This window comes from Tasmannia lanceolata, unplaced genomic scaffold (assembly GCF_043159265.1).
Source record: "Tasmannia lanceolata isolate RefF3 unplaced genomic scaffold, GAP_Taslan_0.1 ptg000011l, whole genome shotgun sequence".
Lineage (NCBI taxonomy): Eukaryota > Viridiplantae > Streptophyta > Magnoliopsida > Canellales > Winteraceae > Tasmannia > Tasmannia lanceolata.
The window spans coordinates 3,016,840-3,042,916 of record NW_027518688.1 but is presented as its reverse complement, the minus strand read 5'-3'; the positions used below and the strand labels follow the sequence as shown (position 1 = coordinate 3,042,916).

The 26,077-nt window shown below is 41.6% G+C and overlaps 1 protein-coding gene across 3 annotated transcripts in view; it reads left to right on the top strand.

Annotated features, from left to right (window-relative positions):
* Nucleotides 1–24,759, top strand: part of LOC143886373 (protein FMP32, mitochondrial-like) — a 42,226-nt gene extending 17,467 nt beyond the window's left edge. For 2 of the 3 annotated variants that reach the window (XM_077390315.1, XM_077390313.1), the window contains 4 exons: nt 22,028–22,104; nt 22,185–22,241; nt 22,613–22,679; nt 23,122–23,450. In XM_077390315.1, coding sequence (XP_077246430.1) covers nt 22,028–22,104; nt 22,185–22,241; nt 22,613–22,679; nt 23,122–23,241 — 321 coding nt within the window. In that variant the 3' untranslated portion in view covers nt 23,242–23,450. Of the gene's footprint in view, nt 1–22,027; nt 22,105–22,184; nt 22,242–22,612; nt 22,680–23,121; nt 23,451–24,232 lie in introns of those variants that run through there. The other variant, XM_077390314.1, reaches the window with a different exon arrangement.
* Nucleotides 24,760–26,077: the final 1,318 nt, after the last annotated feature.

The following is a 26,077-nucleotide window of genomic DNA, read 5'->3' as shown; positions in this document are numbered from 1 at the left end:
ACTCACATTCTCTTTGGCGTTAATCAGATACAAACCATCTATTAATACACCTTCCACAATAATAGAATTTTCTCTTTTAATAAAAGCTGAAATTTTATTAAAATCTACTAAATATCCATCTGAAATAAGTTTAGAGACAGAAATCAAATTCCTTCTTATAAAAGGTACATAAAGACAATATTTTAATGGTAAGTATCCCCTAGAAAATGCCAAATAGTAATCACCCACAACGTGAACTGCAACAATTGCATCATTTCCAACCTGTAGGTTGAGTTGGCCATCAGTCAGCCTTCTGCTTATCCTTAACCCCTGCAAAACATTGCAGATGTGTGAGGTCGCACCAATATCTACACACCAAGAAAATGCAGGACCAATCATATTGGTTTCAGCAACAAAAACTTGCAATATACATTGAGAAGGCTTGTCGCCCTGCTTGTTAGCTAAGTAGCTCCTGCAGTTTCGCTTCCAATGTCCAGGTTTGCCATAATGGAAGCATGCATCGTTGCTCTTGGTTGACTTTTTCTTGAAAGTTTTCTTGTTTTTAGCCACTGGAGCCATATTCTTGGAGGCTTGGCTTTTCCTCTTCTTTTCCCCTTACCTTTCAGTTTGGAGACTAAAGGTACATTATCCTCAGCTATGAAGACACTCTTCTTGTTTACCTTCTACAGATCTTCAGTTGACTGGAGTTGTTTTAATAGCTCAGCCAACGTTATTGTTAACTTGTTCATCTGATAGGTCATTACAAACTCTTTGAATGACCCTGGTAGGGAAGCAAGAACAATTTCTATGTTCGTTTCTGCATCCATGATGGCCCCCAAGATGTCGAGTTCATTAAGAAAACCCGTCATCTTTAACATATGGTCCCTGACCGACCGGGGTTCCCTCTACCATCCTAGTGGATACAACTATACAAGGCTCTTTATCGCAATCAGTATAGTTGTGCGATTCTGCTCTCCAAATTATTCTTTTTGATTAAGCATTATTTCTGCTGTTGTAGCATTCCATCATGTTGCTATTGCAGCACATTGGACATGGAGCCAAGGATATATCACTTAGCCATTTCATTGTCATCAGCCCATTTCTGTCTCCTGTCCCTTTCAATCTCTTCAGGTTCAACAGTGGTAAGAACCTAGTAAACTTTTTCAGCTGTTAAAACCAGCATCAAATTCCTTTTCCAGTCAATGTAATTAGGGTCGGTTAACTTATTATCCTCTAGGATTTTAGCTAGTGGGTTGGAGGAAGCCATTGATCTACATTCAATGAAAAAGGAGAAGCACATATTAGCAAGACTACCAAGTTTAAGTTCATTAATTTCATGAAATATTTCCATCGGATTTGGGTTTTCAATCTACGATGGTACCACCCATTGTACGTCTCATTCACCGGTCCCTCAACCTCCTGAATCAAGAGAAATTTGTAATTTCTCCAATGGGTATCGGAAACCTATTCATAACTTTGAACAAGCGGATTCTTCTAATCCATTATGTCTCACATAATATTCGATTTTCCTTTTGGCTTCCAAGCATCTCGGTATGTTTATCCTTTGGGCTTTAATACCCTTTGCTTGGTTAAGTTAGACCCATTGTCTCGAAAAACAATGTAAATTTACAAAAGCTTCTGCTTTGGCATGTGACCTTTGCATTTTTGCATGTTTCCCTTATCCCATGGGAATCTAACGGTTACACTAGCTAAGGGAATGGAATCAGCTTTTGTTTTGGCATGTGACCGTTCTATTCTCTTGACTAGCCAACCACTAGATGGCTATGGAAGGCCATGGAGTTTAATTCTTTCATTCTGAACCCCATTTATCAACTTAATATCATAATGATGGTATTTTTATAGTGGGAGTGTGAATATACTTGCATGTTTTAGGCAAACAACAATCCAATGGAATAAAACATACATAAAACAAGCATAAAGCAATCATAAGGCATCCATCACATGAACACATCAATCCAAACCATAGGCTCAATTTGGTATTTGGGTTGTAGGGAACTCCCACTAACCTTATTATAATAAGGGTATCCCAATGACTCCACATTACCAAACCGAGGGTGAATTTTGGGCAACCAAGCGCTTTCGCACTAGGGAAATTCATTGACGTCAAGGCGAAACATCCTTAAATATCAAGATATATGCCTCAACAAAAATTGTAAATAAATCAACGACATTAGCGTGCATGTCAGTCCTTGGGCGAATAAAAAACCGCCATCATCCGCCAGACCATCTGAAGCATCTCCATGCCACGGTTGATTCGATCCGTCCCTTGGCCTCCAAGTCAATGATCCAATCATCAATTGAGCTTATTTGAATATGAAACAAACTACCCTAGTGTCCTACACTAACCTAGGTATTTTATACGTCATGATCAAATCTCCATGGGAAACTAGTTGTCCGCCCAATTGCCCAGAGGGAGTGAAACAATTAAATAAAATTATAAATAATACATTGCGAACAATATGTGGGACAAACCACGAATGATAAAATAAATTACTTGCACATCAGCACATAAAATCATAAATTAACTCATGCTTGCAGTGCACAAGTTGAGGTCCAAACTCCCTTTCTGCCCAATGTTCACCTTTAGCGATCATTTAACACTTTTAATGAGTTGATTAATTTTTAATTAATATACAACCATTCTGATTTCCATTAGAACCATCATAAAACACTTTTATATGATCTAAGAAATCACTATAAAAAATTTTGCGCGAAAATAAGATCGTTTGATGGGAAAAATAAAAATTTGTCCTGTACCGGGGACGTAATCCTGATTGCATGACCTTTCGATTAATTTTGAGTGGGATTCAATTATCCGAAAGACCTATAATGGTTCTGATCATGCTACAAATTCCCCAATACATTGTTTGGAAAGTCCATGTCTGGGTTACAGGTTTTTCAAACTTGTCTGGGGTGAATCAAAAACCCGTTTCAATTTTGGCACCAAAATTTCAGAAATTCTAGCAAATTACATGCAACTTTGAAAAATCGTATCTCCCAATCCGCCTGTCGGATTTCGATGATTCTTGATGCGCTGGACTCGTATTCGAGTGTTCTATCCAATCATGTAAAGCGATCATCCGAAAAAAAATCCAGCAAGCAGATCAGATTCGTTGTTTTCTCAAACTGTCTTATGTCTATTAAAATCACACATGACTAGGAACCTCGGATAGCCGGGATAAACCTTCCGGGCTCACAGCAGGTAACCGCATGATCTATCTTTGGTTCATTAGCCTCCTAATCTATTACCTAGTTTGCTTTGATACTACTTGTTAGAAGGGTCGTATAACCCCCGGGCAAAATCGCGATGCGCAACGGAATAAAATCGAATAGTATAAAAATTATTCTTCAATTTCTCCCTTAGCCCAGGATTTCTAAGAACTAGATTATATTTTGATGATAAAATAAATTGATAAAAAATACCTCTATAGAAATTACCATGAAGAAGATCGTCCGCTTGATCTACTCCCCGAATCGCCACGAATGAACTTTTTGTCGTGGTTACCGCAAGTTGATTCGATGGGATCCTTTGATCTTTACACAAAGGGATATAACAACTCTTGTTTTATTTACGGATCTGATCTAATTCAGATCTAATGGATGGGATTATCTCAATTGTAGATGGAGCTTTAATGGTGTTGAGTAGAAGTAATGGAGAGAGAGAGAGATGGAGATGGAGAGACATTTTTAACTTGTGGGAGGTTTTCCAAAAGCAATTCTCTTTTTTAAACAAACATCGACCCCTTTTTTTATTGGAATATCCAAAAGAATTTTGCTACTTACAATTCCTAATAAATCTCTAGTTTATTTTATCCAAAATTGCAAAGCAGCAAATATAATTTGATAAAATAAACTTCACTCTTCCTTGGACGTTTTACACGCCCAAGTTGGGCGTGTGAGAAGCTCATGGGATTTAGATAAAATCCCTATAATATCTCCAAAGTCATCTATTTGCTATATTTTCTGAAATTGGTTTCTAAATGTAACTAGGTTTCGTAATAACCATATGATCCTTGCAATTTTTCAAATCCTAAAAGATCTCAAATAAGATCTTCCCTCTTTATTTCCAAGGAAAGAAGTTTCCTCTTGCAACTAGTATTCCTTTTTAATTATATTAAGATTATAATAATAATAATATCTTCACAAAATTCCATTTTAGGGCACCTCGAATAACAACTTCTCAGTCCTTCCCCCCTTCCAGTGGGAAGCATACCATGCTCTACGTAGCAATAGATTACTTCACTAAGTGGATGGAGGTTAAAGCGTGGCCAAGATAGACTCCAAGGCAACAGAGAAGTTCTTCTACCATGATGTAGTATGCAGATTACTTCACCGAGTGGATGGAGGTTAAAGCCGTGGCCAAAACAGACTCCAAGGCAACGGAAAAGTTCTTTTACCATGTACTTTGCAGATTCAGAATACTCAAGGTCCTTGGTAAGAGATAACGGCAAGCAATTCGTCAGCGCTCAATTTAGAAACTTTTGTGAAAAACTCAACATCGAGCAATGCTTCACCTCGGTTAGGCATCCCCATGCAAACGACCAGGTTGAAGTTACGAACCAAACTCTCCTCTAAAGCATTAAGAAGCGCCTTGAGGGCGCCAAGAGATCCTGGGTGAACGAGCTTCCCAACGTACTCTATGCCTACCAAACTACACCTCGAACCGCCACAGGAGAGTCACCATTCATCTTAGCCTTCGGGTAGAATCTATAATCCTAGTGGAGATTGGCATCCCATCCTTCAGAGTTGAAAACTTTGATGAGCGTCATAATTGTAGACTCTTGAGGAACAGCCTCGACCTGATAGAAGAGAAAAGGGGAAAGAAAGGACCCTGAGGGCTGGAGACCTCGTCCTTCGGCGATCATAGGTCTCCAACCCTGGAACTTCTGAAAACATGCCCCAGGTGGGAAGGGCCCTATAAAGTCACCGGGGTTCTCCGACAAGGTGCCTACCAACTGAAATTTCTTGGTGGAACCCCGATCCCTCGCACTTGAAACCTGGGAAACTTGAGGAAATATTATCAGTAAGTGGTTTGTTCAAATTAAGGTAGGCTAGCCCTGCTCGTGTTTGTTTGCCTCTTTTTCTAATGTCCAAGAAGAGTCCTTATTTGATGTAACGAGGCCTCCGCCTTCTATTTTCTAAATAAATAAGAGTTTATCCGAGAAAATGCGTCCCCGATATCTCTCCCGAAGACCTCCACGAAAGCTAAATGGATAAAAGTGCCAAAGAACAAAGCTCGGATCCAGCCTCTTAAGGTCAGGTATTGCGAAGCTCTTCCTGTCTCCCGAAGATCTCCTAAGAAGCTCCACGGATAAAATCACCAAAGGAAGAAGCTCGGATCCGGCCTCTTATTTTTAAAAGTTCTAAAGGACGAAACTCGGATCCGGCCTCTTATTTTTAAAAGCGCCAAAGGATGAAGCTCGGATCCAGTCTCTTAAGGTCAGGTATGGTGAAGCTCTTCTTGTCTCCCGAAGATCTCCACGGGTAAAAGCGCCAAGGGACGAAGCTCGGATCCGGCCTCTTTAGGTCAGGTATCATGAAGCTCTTCCTGTCTCCCGAAGATCTCCACGGAAGCTCCACGGGTAAAAGCGCCAAATGATGAAGCTCAGATTCATCCTCTTAAGGTCAGGCATCTCGAAGCTCTTCCTGTCTCTCGAAGATCTCCACGGATAAAAGCACCAAAGGACGAAGCACGGATCCGGCCTCTTAAGGTTAGGAATCGTGAAGCTCTTCATGTCTCCCGAAGATCTCTACGGAAGCTCCACGGATAAAAGCGCCAAAGGACGAAACTCGGATTCGGCCCCTTAATGTCAGGTATTGCGAAGCGCTTCATGTCTCCCGAAGATCTTCACGAAAGCTCCATGGGTAAAAGCGCCAAAGGACTAAGCTCGGATCCGGCCTCTCTAGTTCAGGTATCTCGAAGCTCTTTTTGTCTTCCGAAGATCTCCACGGAAGCTCCATGGGTAAAAGTGCTAAAGGACGAAGCGCGGATCTGGCCTCTTAAGGTCAGGTATTGTGAAGCTCCTCCTGTTTACTGAAGGCCACAGAAGCTCAAAGTGAGGGGAAGAAAGTTCGGATCCTACCCACTAAGGTCAAAAGTCTGGAGACACACCTTAATAATCTCCGGGATAGGTCTCCTGGAGATTGCTAAATTATAGTTGAGCGCCAAAGAAAATAGACCATGACAGAAGAGAGATCACTTCATCTAAAAGATTAGTCTTACAAAGGGGGGCTTGAAGGCCGTTTTCATCGTTGTCAAATTCCACTAACTAAATACATCGAGTGAGAAAGGACAAACTACACAAATTACATCAAGTACGGACCACGGAAGGAATGATAAGAAAAGCCTCGGAAGACATCAAAATACATGAATGTTTGAGCTTTGTAGATCAGTCTGCCCTTGTGATGGGTGGGTCGAAGGTGAAGCTGACCCATTGGAGATTGCTATGAAGGAGCTCCGGGAGTGCAATATACCATTTACCCTCCACCAGAGCTAGTGATTGAGGAAGGAGCAGAAGAGGATGTGGAAAATAATATGGCCCCAAGGGGTTAGCTTGCACTCTAGTCCCTTCAGGAAGGTCTCCCTCTGCCGTTTTCTCCTCTCCTTTCACTGTCTGCTCCTCGTCCTCCAATTATGCACCGGGGGAGGACTTCACTCATTTACTGGGAACTTCAGATCAATCCTCAGAACTTGGTCCCGGCAAGTACTATAGCGCCGATCCTACATAGGCAGGCTTTGGTACGTGACGAAGATTTTGAAATCCTCCTATCTCTTGAACTTCTCGACCGTCCCAGCCCTGATCTCTTTGCTCTTCTACAAGGCCTTGGACAACTTTTCCTCAACCTCGTCCCTGAGCCTCTTGGCCATCTCGACCTCGAGCACCAAGGCCTTGATCCGGCCTTCGTCCTCTCCACCAAGGCCTGATTCTTTTTCTGCAAGTCTGCAATCTTCTCTCTCAGGCAGGTGTTCTCGGCACAGAACTCGAGCATGCGATCTGAAAGCCTGCCCCGCCCCGTAATCACCGACTTGCGAGAAACATGAATCAAATAAAAAATCCCGAAGTTTTACGCAGGGTAATAGACCTTGAATGAATAATATATACCTGTTTTGCTAGATGAAGGTACCCCTTGGCGAGACGACTAGGGAAAAGGCCGCGAACTTCGGTCGCGTCCATGGGAAGCACCCCCATGAAGGCCATCTCCGTGGCCGCCCTTAGATTATGAAGCACTGGTCATCAACCTCGACCTTCTAGTCAGGCTGAAAGACAGAGCCTTGCATTTGAAGCTCCTCCTCCTTCAACCTCTCCTTGACGAAGAGCAGTTGGGTTTTCTCGCACCCCTCGACTTTTGAGGATGAGCCCCCCGCCGAGCCTTTGATGAACTAGGGAAGGGCAGAAATCCCCTCTCCGGCCTTCACCTTCTTGCTGGGGGATGCCCCCCATCTGAAGGATGGCTGCTTGTGTCGGGAAGCCTCTACCCCTTGCCAGCGGTTTGCCCCACCATCATCTCCCTGGCTTTGGCCATTGCTGAAGCTAAAATTGTGGGGCTAGTGGCCTTCTTGGAGGCCAATCTTTGGCAGGCCTCATCAACGGCCGAGGGATCCAGAAGGGGAGCAACAATCTTCTTAGAGGGCATTCCTTCACCAGGGAAAAGATCAGACCTAAGAATGCCAAGACCATGAACAAAATGGAAGGTTAACTAAAAGATTACCACTATGATCACCTCCGATCTCCGACTCTTCGTCGGCATCAACAAGTACGTACCCAACTTTCTCTCATATTTGAACTTCGTACAGTCTATGGTAAAGCCCTTAGAAACTTCTTAAAACATTGCCGCCTCTTCGCCCATCAAATCTGGTAAGGACTTCAAATCCTCATCTACCGGTTTCTCCCATTTGGTTGGAAACGACCATGACACCCCTGAGGGAGGCTTCACAAAGAAAAATTCACTCTTCCATCGCTTTATGAAGAAGGGATTCCCGTCACCACTTTGATTACTCGGCAATGGGTCGAATACAACCATCTCTCCTCCTTGCTAAATTTGTTCACTGCGAAACAACTTTGGAGGACGTTCACAGACGCCCAGGTCTCGAGCTTCGATATTTTCGCCATGAACTCAAGTAAATTCCGCCATGCATTGGGGAGTAATTAGGTCAGAGCCACTCCGTAGAAAGACAGGGCCAGATCCACAATATCGAGAAGCGAAAAATCTAAGCCCTTCTCGGAAGACCTCCGCATAAAAGGCCACCTCCCCCTCTCTGGAACTCTCACAAACCTGCTCTTCGCTTGTAGGAAGACGGAGTTCATATTCTTCGGGAATCCGGTACTTTCTCCGAGTGTCATCGAGGTCTCCTTGTGTCAAAAGACAGTGGGAACTCATAGGGCCTTCCGGTCTATAAGACCGGCTCTCCCCGTCGCTCTCGACCTCATCAGAAGGCTCAGCCTTGACAACTTTGCAGCTAGCCACCCCGTGCCTAATGCGTGGAGTTATCATACATACCTCACACCACACTCATCGCATGCCGATGAAGCCCTCAAAATCCCTGGTTAAGACCCCGGGTTTGACCCCCCTTTTCCTATTCCTAATACGGTTGGCCATTGGCTCCAGATTATTTTCTCTACGCCCACCGCCACTCTCCAAACCCCCACCTTCGCTAACCATCGTCGTTGGAGAGGAATCTAATTCGATAACGGAGATGCTTGCCTCAGGCTGGTTCTCAAAGCCCGAAGAGATCGACATATCAGAAAAGCAAGAAAAAAGAAAAGCAAAGGGCGAACGAAAGGGGAAAAATACTCACCAACGAACAAGGCGGGCCCGGAGAAAAGTTGCAAAGATTCGCTGAGAAAATGGCCGAAGGAATGCTAACGCTGCTGCGGGAGATAACCAGAAACGACAAGGCTAGCCAGAGAAGAAAGAAAACTCGACGGGAAGTTCAGGGCTCTCTGACAATGACAAAATGCGAAGAATAGAAAGGTAATAACTCCCTTTATATAAAAGGAGACATCCTGCATGAGCGAATGGTCCCGTCGCTTCGGGATACTGGTGACCCACACGTTGCGCTACATGAGTCGCTTCTGAAAGCCATAACCATAACTCTACAACCGTGCCTTCATTAATAGGAAAATGCCATTTCACCGCCAACACCGTTAACGCTTCCTGAAAAGACACGTGTCTAAATATAACGCGCTGCAACGTTTCAAATTCTTGCCAAAAGAGATTGTCGAAAACATAAGTATTGGGATCTATTGACGGACCTTCTAGCTCTCTCTTAGTCCCGATTGTCCAAGGGTCGGAATTCAGACCTCACAAAGCTTGGAAGAATAATGGCTTGTAAAGAGTGCCGATCTAAGGTTGGCACTAGAGAACAGAGACCTCCCTTCGACCTTCGAACAAGAGTACTTTCCCGACCTTCAAAAAGGCTCGGAGTAGTGGGGGGCAATATGTTAGGGGTAAAATTGGGAATCCACCGAGACCTTGGCACGTAGCAAAGGCGTGCCTTCTGGTCCCCATGTCCCTGTCTGCTGCCCCCCTGACACACGCCGTCGCAAGATGTGAAAAGGGGACTTTCCATATGACGTAATGCAATCATCACCCGTCCACCAGCAAGACTACGACACTTAGCACTCATACCGAGTTATGGTATAGGAGCTCATCTTCCTATTAAAGCCGCCACGCTCAAAGGTACCAGTCTCCATTTTTTTGGACCACTACATCTTCAACATTGGAAAATCTTAGATAAGCTCACTCTCACTTGTTATTTCCGTCATTTGGTTTTAACCGTGGTGCCGATATCTGACTTGAGCGTCAGTGGCTTCCTGGAGACAAAGCTCCGGGACCCCTAACGCTTTCTCTATGAGTGTAGATCACAGATTGGAGCCCTACAAACCTTCTGATCGAAGGACCAGATTTCGGCATCATCAACCAGAAATCCATTCAGAGTGCTTTGTCCCCACTTCTTGTTCCGGACTACTTTCTGGAACAAATTTCATCCAAAATGGATTGGTGTTGAAAGCCATGAATCGATGTGACCATTTCTAGTTCGCTATAATGTCTGCGAGGATATTCCATAATCTAAAGATGGATGGTAACTTCCTAGTTCATTAGCTGATCCGGAGGATCATGAAAGTAGTAGTAGGATAATGTCCATGGTTACGTTGTTTAAGCGATATATCATAATAATCCTTGTTTCTTTTTCCATCTATCTCTATATTATCTGTTACTTTCGTTAAGGCGCATTTAGATGCCCCTATATAGTGACATGGTTAGCGATCATGTTTATGACTAGAAAGCTGCTGTCCAAAACCCAATCTAACATCACCACTCTTCTTAAGCCTCCCGTTCTTGCTGCTCTTCTGTTTTGCTTGGAAGCCATTGTGTTAATTCTGAAATGTTCCATTTGCTGCATTTTAAGTGTCACATAATAGAGACATACATTACTTGAAGAGATAACCATGCCCCTACATAGTGACATGGTTAGCAATCACGTTTATGACTAGAAAGCTGCTGTCCAAAACCCAATCTAACATCGCCACTCTTCTTAAGCCTCCCGTTCTTGCTGCTCTTCTGTTCTGCTTGGAAGCCATTTTGTTAATTCTGAAATGTTCCATTTGCTGCATTTTAAGTGTCACATAATAGAGACATACATTACTTGAAGAGATATTCATTGACTTCAAAATCTTCACTACATTTGCAACTTTGAGCCTTTGAACTTGCAGGATGGAGATTTTTTATTTAACCTAAAACTTCTGTTGCAAGGGTCTTTTACTTGTGGCGTCACTAGTTTAAGCCCTCTGATTCCATTGATTTATGGCATAACTCAGATTGATCTCTGAGTTTTTGGTTGTTTCTCTTGCCAAAGAACCCATTTGATTTTAAAGTTTATGCATGTTTCATTTAGTTTTCGGGGTCTTCCTATATCACGTAGCAACCTAGGGATGCATAATATACATGCAGCTAATATGATCCCTTGTGCATCAAACTTTGTTGGCTTCTAGTAAAGTAGCTGTCTAACTGGACGTAACTGATTGGCTGGGAAGGCCTTGGAGGGTTCTCCTTTAGGAAGGAGAGGTGTTGAGCATACAAAACAACTAATTGAATGGAAGGAGTTAAAAAATCAGGGAAGATTTGAGTTACTAGTATTGGTAATCAAAGAACGATAAGTGAAACTCTTAAGGGTAAATGGCTTTCGAGGTTCATTGAGGAGGCCTTATAGAGGAGAATGGTGGTAGAATACTAATGGGAAGGAGGTTTCATAAGTCAATGCAGTAGTATTTCTAAACGTGAATGCGGGACAAAACGCAGCCAATCTTAGTTGACTCGGTCTGGTGTGACCAAGTACTCTGTCAACTCGGACGAGTCAATGATTATAGCTCGGGTGAGTCAAAAGGAGTTTTTATTGATTTACTAGGGAAAACATGGACTCAAACAAGAACTCGACCAACGTAAATGGGAGTCGACTCTGGCGAGTTGACAATTGACACAAGGAGTTTTGAAATTGGGCATTGCCGGTTGAGGTTAGAAGTAGATGCTTGGGTGCTTGGAGTTCTATTAATAAAGTAGTCAATGTGTTCAAGAAGACTACAGGCAAAAATGATATCCCGGAGGTGTCTGCATGTATGTCATAAAAAAAATTAATCAGTGGCTAAAACGATACCTCGGTGGTGGCTACATGTACACTGTCTTGTGAATCCCCATATAGGAAGGCATTCTTCACATCTATCTGGACACGTGGGCACGACTAATTTGAGAGAAAGTAACAACCGGATGGAACTCATATTGGTTACATGAGCAATTGTTTTATTGTAGTCGATTCCATACGTTTGTGTATAACCTTTAGGTAGTAGTCTCACTTCATATCTGTTAACGGATCCATTAGCCTTGTGCTTCCATGTTCATTCCCTTCCTACTGGTTCTTTTCTTCCCAATGGACCAACCATTTCCTAGGTCTGATTTTTTTTTTTGCAACCTCTTCATTTCTTCTCACATTGCGTCCTTTTCCTTCAGTTGGGACATATTGCCTTTTCAACGTTGTTGAGAACGAACAAGAGGAAATAAAAGAAATATAGGCACAATATGTTGTGGAAAAAGAATCATACACAACAAAGTTAGAAAGCTTGTCGTCTCTCTCCTTGTAGCATTCCGCTTTTTGTTAGCCGGTAGTGCAGGGGAAATCAGTCTTTCAAGTTCCTCTTTCTAGTCCCGCTTTCGACAGCTAGGCACTCGTGATAGTCAGGCTTAGGTTAGGTGTTCTTTCGAGCAAGCTCATTACAAACGTATGATCATTACGCTTCAACCGGGTTATTCTATTCCACCTCTTATAGAGAAAAGAACTTAAATCAAACAAATTCCATTTTGAGAGATTTGAAAAAGCACTTTCTCGTTGAAAGGTTCGATACATCTGCCCTTTCTCAACGCATTTCTTTAGACAAAGACTCCGTTTTCTCCTCTTTCTGGATTGTGGATAAATAGATAAGTTTGTTTCTTTATTTCTTTACTTTATTTCCATTTCACTCAAATAGTGAGTTCGCCATTTTTAAGCGATATCTATTATATATATTTTATATATAAAGCTCTAGGATTGCGTAGGATTCTTCGGCTACCGCAGCGGCAGTCAAAGTAAAAGACCCAACCAACTCTAGCGCCTTGACGCCTGCCCAGTGCCAGAAGGTCAAGGAACTTGGTGACCTGATGACAGGGGAGCCGGCGACCGAAGCCCCGGTGAATGGCAGCCGTAACTATAACGGTCCTAAGGTAGCGAAATTCCTTGTCAGGTAAGTTCCGACCCGCACGAAAGGCGTAGGGAACGAAGTAACTAGAAGGATTTTTTAAAATCCCCTCTTCTAGAGGGATCATCTAGAAAGTGAGTTGTTTTGTATGCATTCATATTCATACAGAAAAACTGACATAGATGTTATGGATCGATTTTTTTTCTTTGAATTTGGATTTGCAATGACTCCCCTTTTTCCACACATCGTACCGTAAATATTTTCTCTTTTTTTTTAGTTTTGTTTACGCCTTTGAATGTGTTTCACAACTCAAACTCCTTCGGGGGAGGGGTCAATTTTGGATCCGGGAAATGTCGAATAGGTTCAAGAGATGAGAGAATTAAGGATAGCTACTAGAAAGACTAATCCAATCCATGTATGATGGAATCATCAAAGATTTTATCTTTTCTAACTCTGTCTGTAACTCACTAGAGGCTCGGGAAACAAAGACGAAATAGGATTTCCTTTTCGTGCCATATGCGCTTAGACTTTACCTTTTCCCCTTTATTCCTGGCTCGAAAGCGAAAGGAAGGCCCAAAGGCTTGATGCGCCTGTGAAGCAGGGGAAGGGGAAGCAAAAGCAGTTCTTATTTTTTGCCTTCACTTAACCTTCAGCTTGAAAAGCTTATACTTTATCCGTGGTGTTAGATGACTTACTCTACAAAGACAGCAGAGTATGTCGGGCAAAGAAAGGCGTCTCGCGGTCCTTCATGACATTGCAGCCATTAAAGTAAGGGAGGAGTATTTCACACAATTCTTCTGGTCATGCCTGATCCGAATATTGTAAATAAGGATGTCTTCGTTAATCGCTCAATTCCCTACCACACTTGACTCGAGTGGGATTGCCTTTATTAGCGACTTCTTTGAGGGTTGGATGTCGATACACCGCCCGGTAGCTGCTTTAAGAGAGGTGCCTTCCTTTGATAGATATACCGCTTCTTGGCTGTCGACCGCAGCTGCCCCTTATGTTAGAGCGCGGGGGGGGGGGGAGATCAAGTTCCTTGCCAACTATTGACCCCGATCTCTTTTCATTTGTTTTGGGTATTACCAAACCTAGCCTAGGGTACTTGTACCAGAAACCGACACAGGTGGGTAGGTAGAGAATACCTAGGGGCGCGAGACAACTCTCTAAGGAACTCGGCAAAATAGCCCCGTAACTTCGGGAGAAGGGGTGCCTCCTCACAAAGGGGGTCGAAGTGACATGGCCCGGGTATTTCTTTACAAAATTGTGCTCAATTTCATATGTGACAATTCTGCCAAGATCTCTTCGTTAGTTGGGGAAAGAATCAGCACGGATCAGATTTTTATGGATAATCGTACCGCTATAAAACAATCCATAGGAGGAAAGGCCTCCTCTACTTATTGCCCATTCGCCGTCCAAACCTCTTGATATATCAAGAAATTGGGTATTGCTCCTTCAACGCCTCATATACACTAACACCGAAGTATTATCCATTTGTAGATGGAGGCGAAGACCTTGGCTCTGGCAGAGATTCTGACTCTCTTGTTCCAGGATTCAGCCAATTGTCTCGATCGTGGGATATCATTGAGAAATAGGAATCAGTGTTATCAAAGGATTTCCGGAAGATCTAGAGGTAACTATCGAGACTTTGGACTATCCGGGCACATAATTCGCGAAAGGTTTCATGCATGTTTGTTGCCGGGGGCAACAAGGCCGGGATCGGCGAATGAAATATGCTGGATGTCAGAAAATTGGAAGCCGGTGAGGGGGAAGTCCGGATGGATGAAAGCAACGGGAACTAATCAATCAGTCTATTCTGTCCCATAAGCATCCGGATGGTCTACAATCAGTGTTATTCGTATACCCTATGCCTGATTTCGCAACTGAAACCCTTTCTTTACTATCCAATGGTCATAGCTGTAACTGTGCCTTATGGGCTTCGGTATTAACTCCGCAACTGCTTACACCCGGATCTGCTTAAACTCCATGGGTAAGGGCACCGGGGAGAGGGAGAGGTTCCCCTTAGGGGATACTCGACCCAACCTGGCTGCTCTAAACAGATAGGTAACGGGAGGGGAACGAACAAAGGACTAATAAATCCATCAAATGAATCGTAATAACAATTGAAATGATCGAAAAAGATATGTGAGTTAATATATGTTCTAAAGTCGCAAATATCATAAAAGAAGATGACTTACCAACTAGAGCAAGTAGTCACTAAAGACCACAAGCCCCGGGTTCCATGTTGCCGTGCGTATAGTAATGGGAGATGAAAGAAGACAGACCAGAAAAGGTGAATCACTGGTTCGTTTGATCAGGTGCAGTTCTGTACTGGGCAGGTGCTCGAGTCACTCCCTTTTGTCCGCAAAGAAGAATCCCTTGTCTTGGGCCGATGTTCCAGATCATTAACTTTCAGACAAGGAAATTTCGTACGAAAGACGTCTAGTTCGCTCAGTCAAAGGAAGAGGAATGGGACGATAGCCCAAACCAGCCCAACGTCACCACTACCCCTCGCCGAAGGCTAGCTACTGCTTTCACTCCAGAATAGATGTATTCGCCTAAAGTGGCTTTGATATGTTACTCACAACAATCGGATTTTCGTCGGGATCTAATCAAAGGATCCATGAATTATTTATCATATTACATGACTTTACCATGGGCGGATAGCGGGAATTGAACCCGCTCAACCTCGCTATCACATTGATTCTTTTCTTGCCGGCCCTTCCATCCTTCATTCCATCCATGATTGGTCAGATCAGTTCCATAAGATAGCTTGCCCGGACCGGACTTGAAGTCTTTGGTCGGGCTGCAAACTGCCAAACAAAGAGACCGATGAAACCGTTTCATCCCTACTAATCAAAGGCTTCTCACCATCGAATCCATTCCAAGAAGCAACTTCCTTAGGTATGGGATCGTCCCCTATTGATGAATCAAACATCCGTTATGTTCATCCCCGTCTACTAAAGGGAGGGGCCGATGCCTATACTGCTTTGGTTAAAAAAAAGCATCTATTAATTAAGGGCTTTCTTAGGATGCGATGAACTGTGGCATTTTTCTTTGCACAAGGCAATTGTAACGTCTAGATCACTAGGAGATTTGATTCAATAGGACTAGACTCAACAATAGGAGGAAGAAGAGTAGGATACATAACAGTAGGACTTAGTTCCAGTGTATTTTCTTAGAGTGGAGGATCTGCTGCTGCTTCCTGTCCTTTATGGCATTTCACATGCACTTGTAACTTGTCAGCTCCTTCAAATCCTTTTGGTTCAGCCCTAGGATCTGGGACAAGAAGTGGGAAACCTCTCTTCTATACATCTACTATTCCCATCTCCCGTAAAGAGAGGCAGGAGATGAATAACGTAAAAGGGAGGTTGCTCGCAACAATCCTTAAACCATTCATAGCTGCCAATATTTCAGCCTCTAATTGTCAAAGAATAAATGTCTGTTTCCTGTATAATATCCTTCATGTTATCAGATCTAAATACATACATTGACTTATAAAACGATTGATTTGCTATTTTATCATGCTAGTGCATCAAGTAAAGACAACTATCTTGGGAGAAATCATCCACAAATGAAATAAAACAACAATAACCATCTATAGCAACAGTGAGGGAAGGATCTACACATTAGTATGTACAGTATGGAAAAAGAAAACAATTTTAATTGCTTGATGGAAAGATTGATCTCCAATCATTGGACCATAGTTACCGGAAGCTGCCAAGTTGGATGGAAGCTCGCTTCAGAAGCTAAAGTCTTATCGCTTCCTAAATTTAGGGAAGCGCATTTTGCGCTCGCTTTGTACCCGTTTCCTCTTAATTAGGAGTATCCTACCTGTTTTTTTTTAATGGTATGATATTAATAAATAAAGCAAGAATTACAGAAGAAAAAACCAGCTGAGAGGGTCGACAAGATGAGAAGACATACATGAAAATACCACAAGGCAAAAAAAAAAAAAAACATCAACGAAAAGCATCACCGCAGCTTGGGGTTGGGGGGGGGAGATCAAACAACTCCAGCTCCTGCCTCCCCACTCCGCCTCTAGCAAGGCCGTCCACCTCAGAATTAGCCGAGCTCTTGACATGCTGAAATGCAACAACTATTCCTCCAATCTGGTCTCTAATCTCATTGATCCAACTGGCGAATCTCCAATGGGGAGATTTGCAACCCTTCAGCCATTGAATACATTATGCAAATTTCCCTCTACAAATAACTTTGCCAAGTCAAGAGACTCAGTGAGTCTACCACCCTGTAAAGCCTCTCTAATCTCTGTTTCATTAAAATCCGCTAACCCAGTCGGGCCTGAGAAAGCCCAAGTCACGCCTCCCATCTCGCCACTGAGAAGTCCACCAGGATTTCCGAGACTAGATCCATCAAAGTTGATTTTAAGGAAGCCTGACGTCAAGAGTATGCTTGCTGTTTAGGTGATAATCTTTTCTAAAAGAGTGCCTTCTCCTTATGATAATGCCCAATAGGCATATTTAAAAAAGAGTGTATTTAAGACTTAAAAGCTCATCGTTAGTTTCAAATGTAACTCATGTAGATCTTTTTCCAAAAAAAACATAACATTAAATCCACATGGATGAACCATTTGAAACTATAAATCACTAAAACTTGTAATTATAATCAACTGTGAAATATTAATCCTTCCTTCCTAACCTGCTATAACCCTACACTTTCTATACACTTGATAGCTTCCAATGAGGGTTATTTCATGCTTCATGTTGATTTTCAATGACGCTTCCCGCATGTTTCCTCATTGCTTCTTTAGAGCTTTTCACATCTCACATTTTCTTTTTTTTAGACCCGTCGCTTCTCGCACTTGCTTCCCACTATGGAAAGTGCAAAATATGGTCTAGACAATGAACAGACATCACACTACATACATGATGGAGAACTGAAGTAAACATCTTATGAAAGAAATTCTTAATGATTGAAATGATAGATGGTCCTACCAGATATGACGTATCTTTACCAGATATGACGTATCTTTATTCGATCTGTGTGTACATTGACCATGACACTAGGCTGAAAAGCTGAAGCCTGTGGTGGTGGAGAATCATGTAAAGAAAATTGGGTTCACGACTACTTCCAGTCATCTTCCTGTCATGGTTTTGAGCATCCACCAACACGTGTCCATTTTTAACTCCACAAATCGTAGGGTTGGGATGATCCTATGGAGCTGATTTTTTGGGCACACCCTATCTATATGAGGGCCTATCAAATAAATGCTTTGGATCATCCAAATAATGTGCCCCCCCCTCCCCCTATGCGCTGGATCTCTCTCTCTCTCTCTCTCTCTCTCTATATATATATATATATATATATATATATATATATATATATATATATATATATATGGGAAATGATATCTGCGCCAAGGTGTTTCGATAAACAAGCGCTCCACTTGTTTGTCGTGCAGTATTTAAAGGGATTTCAGAGGATATTACGGTTCTCAAAAAGCTCTTTAAACCCTTTAAATACTACACGACAAACAAGTGGAGCACATGTTTATCGAAACACTTGGCGCAGATATCATTTCCATATATATATATATATATATATAGAGGAATATGTTCGTGCGCTTGAGCGTTGGAACCAAATGGTGCGCTTGAGTGCACCATTCACATGGGTCCCACAATTTCTGTGAGGATCCAAACCATTCATTTGCAAGGCCCTATCATAGATAGGGTGTGTACCAAAAATCAGCTCCATTGAATCATCCTAACCCCTCCAAAAGTGGAGGGCAAAAATGGGCAGATTTGTGGTCTGTCCATTTTGACCTCCACAAATGGATGGGTTAGGATGATCCTATGGAGCTGATTTTTTGTACACACCCTATCTATGTAAGGCCCTTTCTAGTGAATGCTTTGGATCATCCTAACAATGTGGGCCTCATTGGTTTGAGAGCTCAAGCTCACCATAAGGTTCCAACGCTCAAGCTCACAATCCTTTTCCTCATATATATATATATATATATATATATATATATATATATATGAGAAAACGGTTCCTACACACTTGTGTAGATAAGTTATCTACACACTAGCTTAAAATATAGTGGGGGCCCACATTGTTTGAGTGATCCAAACCATTCATTTGAAAGGACCTCACATAGATAGGGTGTCCACAAAAAATCAGATCCATAGGATCATCCCAACCCTATGATTTGTGGAGGTAAAATGGATGTGTATAAGCCTTCACAAATTAGTCCATTTGTTTTGCCTCCACAGTTCGAATGGTTAGGATGATCCTATGGATCTGATTTTTTGTGGACACCCTATCTATGTGAGGGCCTTTCAAATGAATGAATGGCTTGGATCACCCAAACAATGTGGGCCCCACTGTATTTTAAGCTAGTGTGTAGATAACTTATCTACACAAGTGTGTAGGAACCCTTTTCTCTCTATATATAAAGAGTTCCTACACCCTAGTGTAGATAAGTTATCTACACCCTAGGCTTAAAATATAGTGAGGGCCACATTGTTTGGGTGCTCCAAAGCATTCATTTGGTGGGCCCTCACATAGATAGGGTGTGCCCAAAAAATCAGCTCAATAGGATAAGTGACTCGAAAAGTAAAAGAAATAATACGATCATCAGCCATCAAAACACATGAAATATCTATGTTTAAAATGAATCTTGTTATTTGAGACCTGTGAGATCATGTCACTAGGATTTTTAAAAACTTTTATGATTTTTACAAGATTTTCATCGCAAACTTGCACAAAGTATCGTCACTTCCATGGGAGGAAATCTGGCCCAAAACCGAAATTCTATTCCTTGCTCCATGTCACAAAGTTCTAAAATACAATGATCTGGAAAGTAGGTTCCACAACAACTCAAATATTTTGTTATGCTACGAATTGACAAAGAAATTGTAGATAAATGGGGAACATGAAAGGCGGACAAGATTTGTATCATTACTATTTTTAATATGACCCTTTCCTGCTATGGAGGAGAGCGATCTATTTGCAATTTTCACTGTCTCTCGTTGATCACATGGAGTATGTAGAGAATAGAGTGAACATTAACTCTCATGTGGGAGGCTCCTAAGTCAATAACTCCGAATGGATCTGAGGAAGAAAGACAAACACGATGGGTTGAAGCTTGGGTCGATAAGTGAACAAAAGAATTGAAAGCCGAGGCACTTCAAGTTAATAAAGTAAAGATGATGTTCAGTTTCATCCTGGGCAGCAGATGCTGCATCCGAAGAGGTGGCGGCTGCTGTCCGGAAATCTGAATAGCACCAACAGAAGAGAACTAAGGTAGCCATCACATTGGTCATCGAATTGGATTGCTTTTCACCTAACAAAGTCATATCATCTCCCTCGAATGATAGCTTTTCCCACAATAGTCACATTTCAGCTTGCTTTCATCATTCGGAGCTCCATTGGATTTTTTATTTCCTCCCTTATTTCCAATTTGGAAACATAGGGAGAATGCTTGAATATCATGCTCTGAAGAAGGGATTGGTTGAGGTTGCGTCACGTTCTTCCTACTGGCTTCACTTTGAACAAATGAATAAACTATATGTAGGCCTGGAAGTTCATCACTTCCCAATATTTGTAGATGAGTTATCTCATCTTCAATATTTAGCGCAGCTCAAAAATCAAATATCCTATTTTACTCAACCTGTTTTCAATGCTTTTCTCTATTTATTGGAGGATCTCAACCCAACAACTCATAGTGGTTTAACTCTTTCCACAATCCATAAAGAATAATGACTGGCAAGTCTCATCTCCCCCCTTGAAGAGGTGTTTAAATCTCCTGCCTAAGCTGATATTTATGCAATATTTTCCCTCTAGAAATAGGTTCTATCTGCCTTATCCCTAACTTCCTTTGTGCTCTGGAGAAATAAATATCCACGACTGATATGAGGCCACATTGAATGTAAGAACCAAGGCATTACTATCAACTTTTCATACTCACTTATCAATCATCCTCCTTTTGTACCTTTGTTCGACCAATAACATATACCAATTTACCTCATCTGTTGATATGCATATTAGGGTACTGAGACCATTCGAGATAATTTGTGCTATCCAACTTTATTGTTGTGGTTTTGAGCTTCTGGGAATTATCTTCATAGCTGCCCATGGCAGGATTAGTTCCCGGGGCTCCGCTACTACAAAGGTGGTCTTTAAATTACTGCTAGGTGATATCCTTTCTAGAAGATTTATTCTATGTCTTATATAGTGCAAGATTTATCCATCTTCGTTAGGGTATCTCTCCTGGTCATTTATTCTAGTATGCGGAAACCCGACCTGACCTACAAACCTGCTGACCTGATCGGGAAAATAAAATCCCCAATCTCAATAAAAAACTCCAGATTTCTCAATTATTATGTCTCTCCCCATTTCCAAAAAGAAAAAAGAAAAAGAAAAACTCCAGATCTGATCACAAAAGATGCAAATCTACACAAATAACTCCATATCTGATCTTTTTACCATTTTCTGTCTTCAAATAGTCATCAACTAAAGAAAAGCACGACGGCATTCTTGAAGGGAATTTATAGTATAAATCTGGAAGGAATAAAGAAACACAGTTTCCTACTTGGCCATACGGCTGCTGACTTCAGCCATACGTCCTGATGACATCTTGGGAGAATTGTAGCAGCCAAAGCAAAGGGAAAAATGGCGGATTCCCGCTCTGATACCTTGCCGTGATTCTTTGATGGCGTAGAAAAGAAGAGAAGGGAAGGGAAGAGACAAGAGAAGAGTCTCACAAGAAAAACACGAACTGAAAAATCTCTCCGCCCTATTCTCGACTTTCATTAAACTTAAGTCATACTTATCATAATGACAAGTATGACCCTGAGATTACAATATGATGTAACTCATCGTAACATTGCTATTCATTAGAAAAGAGAATACTCTTACAGATGTTGCAGATTTTTGGAGAACCATTTTCCTTCGTGCTTGTGAAAACTGGCATAATAGCACGTATCTGTGGATATTTTGTGTTTCACGTTCCTCTAAAAGGAAATGACATCTTCACTGTTGTTTTAGTAATGATACTCTTTATTGGCCTTATCTCATTACCTGTTAGAATCTGCTACAGTTCCCAAAAAGTTATCTAGTGTCTACAACCAATCAGATTGTGTTCAATAAAGTTACTAGTGCTATCTTCAAAAGTGCAGATGCCATTTTCCTTTCAATAGCCCTCAAAAACTTTGCTTTGGTTTCCTCTTAACAGGTGATGTTTTTTGTATATAAATGTGCTTCCATTGAGAATATACATCGATGAAATCTGTCATCTGCCAAATCTTGGTTTCCAATGATGTTACTTCTTCTCGATGCAGGAGCATCATTTTTCATTGTTGCAACGTGAGACAGAGAAACTCCGAAGCGATATAGAAAAGATGCGGAGCGAATTGAGGTAAGAAAATGAAATTCATGTCTTCGATACGTGTTGATTACAAAGTTCTGATTTGATAAAACCTTTATTTTCTCGCATAGGTATGAGATTGACAAAGTTACTGCTGGACAACGCTTGGATCTAAACCTTGAACGAGGGTAAGAAAATGAATGTCTCTTCCTTTTTTTTCATGGTTATAACTTTCATGGCGTAGCCTCACCATTGCCATAATTGAGCAAAAGCCTTCTTTTAGTTGGCAGCAACTTCAGGCTGTCATGTATAGCGTAATCATTCTATAGCATTGTTTGGCCACTTAATACAAAAATGTGTTGGCAAATGAAATTGAGAATGAAAAAGAAAACACAAACTCCTATCTGAATTTGGACTAATTAGAGCACACCCCATGTAGAGTTAAAGCATGAAAGTGTGATATGACCATCAGATTCAGAATATTGCTTGAAACCATTCAAGTTCTTTGATTTCTCACTAGTTTATTTTGTTCTTAACTACTGTTAACCGCTGAGTTCAGGCGCATTCGAGATGAACTTGCCAATCAGAGTGCAGAAACCTCCAGCCTCACCAACAAGCTTGACAGAGTGAGTTTTCTTTTCTTTTTCTGTTTGGTATGGGAAATGATATCACCACTACCGTATTTTGATGATTGCACTCGTCACATTATTAAATAATACAGTGTGGCCCGTACCATAGGATGATCCAAGCCGTCCATTAGATGGGCCACAGCCTAAATAGGTTGTGCCCCAAAAATCATTTCCATAGGTTGATCCTTAGATCGGAGGGTTAGGATCAACCTATGGAAATGATTTTTGGGTAGGATGTGGCCCATCTAATGGACGGTTTTGATCATCCTATGGTGCGGGCCATAGCGTACTTTTTAATAATGTGAGGAGTGCGAATCATCTAAATACGGTAGTGGTGATATCATTTCCAAGTGGTAATTACGATAGATAAAAATTACTTGTAATTACATAATTCGGACATGTTGCATCTAATTTGGGTATTACTGAATCTAATCCACAGGAAATCCATTCATTGAGGGCCCAACTTGAAGCGGCAAAATACGATGTGATAAAGTACTGCATTGGTACTCTTGTCTCCATCTCTGCTGTTGGGCTTGCTGTAATCCGCATTCTGATGTAGAAACATTCTTCAATTCCAAGATTAAAGGTGACAACCAAAAGATATTATAAATATGTTCATTTTTTACTGCGGACACTAGAAGCTGAAAATTTTAGATCCGTTTGGCGATCCACCCCTCGGAATTATTCCAACGAGTCCGGAAATTATCTTTTATACAATTTTTTGTAGTCCCATTGAGTGTTCATCTATTTGCTTGTTATTTCCTCCGATTTTCTATACATTCACTTCACATTTGTTCATGGCAGCATTACTCAATTTTTTTCCTTGTGATAAAATCTAGAATTGACGGGCTATCAGGAGATGATTAGGAGCTTTTGAGGGGGATTTGTGGGAGTTAATATGATTAAATTTGGTGACGTTGAATAAGTTTTCTTTGGAGGGTCAGTTCCACTAAAATCAGTCATTCACTTTTTGGTAACGGCTGAGATTTACAAACGGATGGGATACCGAAACATGCAAAATTGGGCCAACGAATTTTCCATGGAATATTTTTATGGTTGCCAAACATGCCCTAAGATTTGAGATTCATCCTTGGATTTCATTATTTCCACCTTTTCCTTCTCTCTTCCCAGTTGTCACTATCCGTTTGCTTCCCTTACTTTCTCTGCCATCCTTGCATGACTCGAAAGCGGAGTAGCGAAGGGATGGCACATGTATTACTTGGAAACAGTCATTATAGATTTGCTGACTTGAAAACTTCATTCCTATGGTACCTTAGGTCTTAGTGGGTTAAAAATTATGCTGTGGGTGATCCTTGTGTGCTAGTTGCTCGATTGGTCTAGGAATAATTATCAAAGTTAATGGTGATTTTCGTTAAAAGGCTAACTTTTGTTGAATGGACTTTTCTTTCCCTAAATTGTTAACTATGCGTTAGGAAGAAAAACTCTTTTTCGGTTTCATTTGTAGTGTAATGAAAGTGATTTTGCTTCGACAATATGACTTTTGAGGGGACTAGTTTGAAAAACGCCCCTTACCTGGTATTTTTTGACAGGAGATATCACTTTGTTGAGGGTAAACTTGGTCCTACATTCTATGATTTCGACACGTGGCAGAATATGATCCGACGACCTAAAACAAATCATCCATCGCTCTCCGTTCATAACAAACCACGTGGTTCTTTTGAGCCACGTCAGCTGAAGTCGTTACAGATCTAATTCAACGATCACTTGATAGCGACCGATGGCTTTATTTCGGAATATACGGCAAGAATGGTCTAGATGGCAAAGGACGAAAAAAGAGATGCCACGTAGGTGATACACTGAAGTGAAGATGTATGATCCCTTCTAGTATAGAAGGGGACTCTCCCGCTCATTTGAGAGGGAGTACAACAAGGAGAAGGAGAACATTCTACTCAAAAGAAAAACTTCATCTTCTTCAATAAGCTTTACGATCTGAGATCTGATTATGGAGAGATAGGTACTCTGATTAGTTTTCTCTTCATGTGTATTTGATCATTTTGCTTTGAATCTCAAATGTATTCTTTAGATTTCTGCTCTACTAATAAGAGAATTTTGTGCATGAGATCTTAGTTATTTAATGGATCATTGTTAAAATTTTCTTTAAACCGTTCGATCTATAGGCAGGAATTTGACGATAACATTTTGGCGCCATCCGTGGGGCTCATCATCATTCTCCAGAGCAATCTCCGACGATGAAGAAACCTAATTCAAAGCAGACTGATAAGATGATCAGTAGGAGTCAGGCTAATCAAGGTTCATCAAGCAATGTACCTCATATGGAGGAATCTCCGGCCGAATCTACTTGAGAGAAAGATCTTCCGACTAAAGAAATGTATGAAGATCTCTCTCGCCAGGTTGCTGAGATCCTTCGACGATTACCGCCGTTGCAAGATCCTGTAAAGGAAACTCATATTCCAGAACATCGATCTCCATCAAAAGCAAATCTGGATGACAGTGAGGATTCTCAAGAAGATCGACATCCTCGTCGGAAGCGCCAGAAGGAGCGTTCACCTTCCGTCTCCATTACAAGTCTGATCCGGACAGATTGTGAGGCTGATTCACCAAGTTACCGCCGACGAACACAACAAAAGCATCATTCTTCGCCAGTCCTCGAGATCCTTTGCCTGCTGTTGCGAATCGCCAGATCATGAAGGATCTGCCTATTCCGGTATCAGATCCGAATTTTGATCATATAGCTAGGCTAGAAAACCATATATACGAGGTGCGCTAAGAGCTCAAGGCTCCATATAACGTAGATCTCCTTGACGAATGGGAGAAAGCGACAATTACACCGTTCACGACAGAGGTGATGTCAACGTCGGTAGATCCGACATTTGATCTTGCTCGTTTCACGTCTTATGATGGAACGACCGATCGACGAGTGATGTATTTACGAGGAGCTTCTGACGGCTTCATGTTCAAGGCATTCTCCTCACTTCTGAAAGGTAACGCTAGCACCTGGTACTCCAGTCTGAAACCTAATTCTATTGGATCTTTCCATGAATTATGAAACAATTTGCTTTCTATTTTGCAAACAATAGACCTCATCGTAGGCCAGCGGATGCTTTGATAGCATTGCGTCAATCGAAAGAAGAAACTCTACGGAGTTTTATGAGTCGATTCAATGCACAGGTGGTGCAGATCACGAACCTTGATCTTGATATAGAGATCGCCATGCTGAAATTCGCAACTCATAACTGAGATTTAAAGCTTTTGCTTCATGTCGAACCTCTACACACTTTGCAAGATTTAAGGACAAGAGCAAACAGGTTCGTCGATGCGGAAGAGTCACTGGAGTTAGATAAAACTACGAATGATAAAAAACCGCAGGATAAATGAAACACGGGTGTGACAACCCAAAAGGGGGGGTGAATTGG